A 5,716-nucleotide genomic window follows, 5' to 3' on the forward strand; every position below is an offset into this window, starting at 1 on the left:
CAAGATCCCTTTCTGCTGCTGTACACTAAGAAGGTCCTCCCCCAGCCTGTAAGCGTGTTGGCGATTACTTCTTCCTACATGCAGCTCCTTGCATTTGTCCTTATTGAACTGCACTCTATTCTGTTCCACCTACCTTCCCAACCTGTCCAGATCCGCCTGGATTTGTTCCCTACCCTCTGGTGTGTTAACCTTACCCCATAATTTGGCATCATCTAGAAATTTGGACAGAGTGCTCTCCACACCCTCATCCAAGTCACTGATGAAGACATTTAACAGTGCCAGTCCAAGGACTGAGCCTTGTGGGACTCCACTGCCCACATCTTTCCAAGTCAATACCAGCCCATCCACCACCACTCTGGGTGTGACCCCTAAGCCAGTTTGCCACCCACCTGACCATGTAATCAATATAATGAGAAACCATATTGAAGGCCTTCTTAAAATCCAAGAGAGTTAATCATGTCATAGAACTTTTTAGACATGGGTTTTAGATTTCCAGACTTGCTCTTCCATTCTGAAGCAATATGGGGAGTATTCATTATATTGATTCAGAACATAACTTAGTTCCAAACCAATGAGAGTGTTTCTCCATCCATCCCCTCCAGACAGCCATTTTGTCTAACCAAATGTTAGAATTCATCTGATTCAGTACAACCTTTCCTACTTTCTGGGAAACCTTCCCCATTCCCTTGTTCCCTCTTCAGGAGGTGCCAAAAATATTTCCCCAACAGTGATAATCCCTCTTCTCTGAAGATTTCTTAGAAAATGGACTCCCTTCCCACTCCCCAGTGGGACAGTTTCATAAGCTCAGTCTGAAAAGTAAGCAGCTTCTGGAAATGATAGACACCCACCACATTTGCCCCCTACTTCCCAAATCGGATACCTGGGACCACTTCTTCCCCTCCCCTTGCTCTTTCCCATCGCAGAGCCATCCAGGAAGATGAAGTGTAGCAATCAGCTAACCAAAGAGATTCAAGCTAGTGATTGGCTTGTTGCTATTCTTCCCGTTTGGCAACCTCTGGCCTAAGGAAGAAGGAAGTTCATCAGTAAGACATGAGTGCTAGACATCATGCTGAACAAAAAAAAAGGAGTTGGGCCACAGAGCTCAGAAGACAAGAATAATGATGTGGAAGAGTCTGGAAGAGGAAACTGGGTCAAGGCATATAAAGAAGAACCTATCAAAATATAACCTAAAGCCTTTGGACAGATTAATTTTTTGTAGGTTGAGATTTCAATTAACTTTAATCCACACTGGTAAGCTGCTTGACAGGAATGACTTTTCTTTGGAACTGCTAGACAGTTCACCACTATGACAGCATACTGCTATATGCTGGGAATGACAAGCATTAGATCATTCAAAAGCAGGGTGGAGCATTCTTGAGCAATTAGGCCATACTTCAGACAGGCCTGATTCCCAGAGAAGTCACAGGTGTGGAAAATACCGTTAAATGCTTGTATTGGATATGATGAAAATCTCAGGTTCTGCATTTCCTGACTTCTGAATATCTGCACTGTACTATTAAACACAAAAAACCTCCATCTGTTCCACTGCAGAATATTGGCATTTACCGCATGAAAGGAACACCCACTTCACTTTCTTCTTTGGAGTAGGTTAGTAGATGTCAAATGGCAAGAACACCAACAAGAACACAACATTTTGTCTGTTTTACAAGAGTAGGAAGGAAGATTCCTCAAGGCTTTAAAAGCAAGGTCAAACAAAAGTCAGAGTTGCTGTTGTTAGGGCCCTGGTTTTTGCAAGCTCTCCATGCCTGAAAATCCTACCAGCATCAATCCACAAAATTACATAAAAGTCTTGCAGGATCAGTCTTAATATCATGTCCGTAGTACTAACGTTGTGTTTCCAGACTGGAGTAGTGCAAGAGCCAGAGTCACTGTACTCTGCATATTAAAGTATGACAAGAAGCTCAACCATTAACCTAGCATATTAATACTATTTACCACATTTGTTCAGCAGCAGTTTTCTGTACTACAAGTCATCTAAAGGATTTCGGAGATCTGCTGAGTGTAGAACAGAACTATTAGAAATAGCCATACCACTATCTAAAAACCTTTACATGTTAGAGATTCACATTTTGTTTCCAACTTTACAGGAAAAGGCATCATTATGCATGCCAGAGGGCTTCATTTTGGTTAAAAGGGAACCCTGGAAGAAGACGAACAGGGTCCTTTTCACAGCTATGGCACCAATTTCTCCCATTTCAAATGATGTCCTCAGCATTGTATATTTTTAAATGGCTATTCAAGGCTTCAGAATAAGCCTTTCTATTTCTGAGATGTAGACACACAAATCAGAAAATAAATAATAAAGTTGTAATGAATGAATTAGTTAAACGTCTGGGGGAAAAGAAAGAGACCTAAGATGGAAAGGCACTCCCCCACCAATAATATTTCAGAACCATTTTCCATGGTTTTCTTATGCTTCTCTTGAATTCCATTATACCAGGACCTGTAATTTTCAGAGCATTATGTTCAACAACTTAATATTTCCTGGCAACTAAAGTGGAGTTAATAGCACATATTTCTTTCCTCCATTACTGGTAGTTCTGTGCACTGCACTAGAATGAGGCATTCAAGTGTGTGCATTTAAAATACCATTCCCATCCCGCATTTGCATTATAATATCCAAGTGATTGAAAGAGCAACACCACTTCACTAAGCCAAATTACATAACCCCATTCCTTCAGCTGACACACTATGGGTACCTTCATTCCAAAAAACAGCTCTTCACTTACTGCAGAGGTATTGTAAGGATGTTTTTAAGAAAAACATTATCAATTTAATTTTTTTAGATCTACATTTTCCTTTATGCAAACAAAAGTCATTCAGCTTCCCAGGATATATTTTTTGCCTTTTACCATGCACTAACAAAGCATAGCATTTCCAAGTGCACTCAGCCTTCCTTTGATAGAACATCTGCATCAAAATTCAGAAGTCAGGCAAAGGATAGCACGTGCATGAGAAACTCTCAGCAGATAATTTAGCCATTAAACATTTCTAAAAAATCCAGCAACAGCTGGTTTGGCATATCCCAACCTGGCTTTCTGCACAAAGAGGAGTAGATTTAAATTTCCTCAAAATTTCTGCCTTTTTTTTTTTTTTTTTTTAAATAGAGAAGGCTATGCTAGAGCTATATACAGCAAACTAGAGAGTTGTTTTCTTCCAAACTCTGAATGCATCACATCCTAAATGGAGGGAATGACTTGACTTTTAACTTCAGGTTAAAATAACCCAGACCTCCCGAGATCACAAGCTTAAGTCAATTCACCCACTCATCCTTCCAAGCTAGCCACCCACTCTAAATAGGATAGGAAAACATGAGCTGAAAACGGGATCAGCTGCTCCTCCAGGAGTGGTACCATTAGTCTCCCTCAGGGTTGCATCAAAAAAGCAGCTTTAAGTAGTGAGCAAGGTTGCCCAAGAGGTGTGCTCATCTAGCTCAGCTCCCACTCACTGTGGCCACATGCTGCCTTTCTGAATGCTCTGCCAAGAGACTGGACCTTGCCACTCTCGCTGGGCTGGACTTCCCAACATGCACAGCCCTGGCTCTGCAGGCAGATACTAGGGAACCAGTGCAACCATCCTGTGTAGAGCATTAGGGTCCAATCAGAGGTGCTATAGATACACATATATGCAAGGAAATGTGCCACGGGGAACAGATGCTCAACAGGATTAAGAGATGGTCTAAAATGAACAGATATCACATTCTCACTCCCAATTATATTTCATAATTGTGAAAACTGACCTTGTACACTTCAGCTGCTAACAAGCAACACTGTATGGGATCACACCGATCTATTCACTGGCTCACCAGGAGTCCCAGGCTTTTCTTATGTTAAGAGGAGATCTTCCCCTCTGGATAGCCTCCTTTAGGAATCTGTTCACTAAGCTAGAAGCATACACGTGAGAAAAATCCCACTCATTTGATGCATTTATGTTTCTCTCTGACTCAGTAGGAATCTTAGAAAAATGGAACAGAAGGAGAGCATAATAAGCTTTCAGGGATGGGGGTATTTTTCTTTCCCCCCCCTTAAAAAATGGAATTCCCTGTAACAACATAATGCTGCAGAGGGATTCATTGATTTAGCAGTAGCCACATTTCATCTACTGGAGAAAGTTGTAAAATAATTGATGTGAAGGCAGTAGCTTTTCAGCCATTAGAAATTCTAGCAAAAGCAGGTGCTTCTTCCTGTCCATCTTCCTGATCATCACCCATTGGTGGAGGCTGCCTCTTTGTGGCAGAATGCAGCGCAAGATGCAGCACAGATCTTGCACTCTGCTGCTTCAGCTTCACATGGCCACAAGATCTGCTTCACTCACCATACTATGCTCTAAAATCCATGTTTAAATGTACCAGTGGTCAAACCCTAAGATGTGGAGGCAGGGAAAAGACATTAGATCTACTGACTCTGGTAGAATAGCAGGTAGTCTGTTCACCCTTTTGCAATACATTTTCTTTGCTACTGAAGCCTGGAGGGGAGGGGGGAGTCTTATGAAAAAAAGAAAAAAAAAAAAAAAAAAAAATCAGTTTTAGGAATACGGGAATGAAAAGAAAGGAACACAACAGTTTCAGTACTCAAGTTTCATTTTCTAAATGTTAAGCCCCATCTTAAAAAGCTATTACCACCACTTACAGATCATATAGGGGTGCCAGCGGTATGGTCACAACCCACCAGCTCTTCAGATCACAGCTGGTTGTATGCCAGGTTTCCGCTTATTTCATAATTAAATTCAAATACGTCCCATTTATACATGGCTTTGAACATACCAAGAGATTCCTGGTTATTGGTTAGCACCAAAATCCCCTTGGAGAACTAGACAGCTCTGTTCCCATTTACAGACATGAAAACCCACAAGAGAGAGCAACACGACATGCCCGGTGCCATCCAGCGGCAGAAAGGCTCAAGATCCTCCAACTTCTCATTGCACATCCATGCCTCGGGGCCACGCTGGTTCCCAAGAAGCCCCTGCTCGAGTCTAGCGGAGGTGGAGGCATGCGAGCCCCATGCTAGGAGACAGGACCCTGCGAGTCTGATGCCTTTCTCCGTTAGCCACTTGGACACCAGCGCCCCCAGCCTCAGTTTCCCTGCCTGTTCAAGCCCAGAGGCCAGGGCCTCCCCTTGGCTGCAGAGAGCGAGGGAGGCCAGAGCGTGCAGCGCAGGGCCACCAGCTGCATGTCTCCAGAGTCCCCACCTGCCTCCTGGCAACCCACCGGCCTCGCCTGTCGGCAAGGAAGGGAGCAAACCCCTTCCCCACCTCTCCCCCCACCCACCTGCTGCTGCTCCCCCCGGGCTCCGCACCCGCTCCCCGGGGGCCGCTCAGCCCACGCAAGTTGCAAATGCCAAGGCATCCCTCTACCTTCAGTTGCATAGCTGTGATCGCGCAGGAAACTGCTGTTTATCTTGCGGGTATCAATGTCCTCCTCCATTGGCAGCGCGCTCGCTCGCCCCGGCGCTGAGAGCAGGCAGGCAAGGATCCATCATCCCCGCCCGCGGCCGAGCTCAGCGGCGCGGGGGGACGCGGGGCATGGTCCTGCCCTGCCCGCAGCCCGTCCCCCTGCTCCGCGACGCCCAACAGGTTCCCGGGCGCAGCTGCCTCCCCCGGATCGGGGCCCCGGCCTCAAGATGGTGTCTGCTGCGGCAGAGCCCGAGCAAGGCTGCGGCTGCGGCTGCGGCTGCGGCGGCCCCGGGGATCCGCGCAG

At 45.3% G+C, this 5,716-nt stretch overlaps 1 protein-coding gene across 3 annotated transcripts in view; it reads right to left on the minus strand.

Annotated features, from left to right (window-relative positions):
* PPP2R2B (protein phosphatase 2 regulatory subunit Bbeta) overlaps nt 1-5,716 on the minus strand; it is a 354,176-nt gene that overhangs the window by 217,044 nt on the left and 131,416 nt on the right. The window contains exon 1 of one of the 3 annotated variants that reach the window (XM_019506384.1): nt 5,374-5,710. The exons of the other annotated variants lie outside the window; for them this stretch is intronic. Within the exon in view, the coding sequence (XP_019361929.1) occupies nt 5,374-5,443 (70 nt within the window). The 5' untranslated portion in view covers nt 5,444-5,710. Of the gene's footprint in view, nt 1-5,373; nt 5,711-5,716 lie in introns of those variants that run through there. 3 annotated transcript variants of the gene reach the window in all.

Source organism: Gavialis gangeticus, unplaced genomic scaffold (genome assembly GCF_001723915.1).
Source record: "Gavialis gangeticus isolate Ggan-Ray unplaced genomic scaffold, GavGan_comp1, whole genome shotgun sequence".
In the NCBI taxonomy this organism is placed as follows: domain Eukaryota; kingdom Metazoa; phylum Chordata; order Crocodylia; family Gavialidae; genus Gavialis; species Gavialis gangeticus.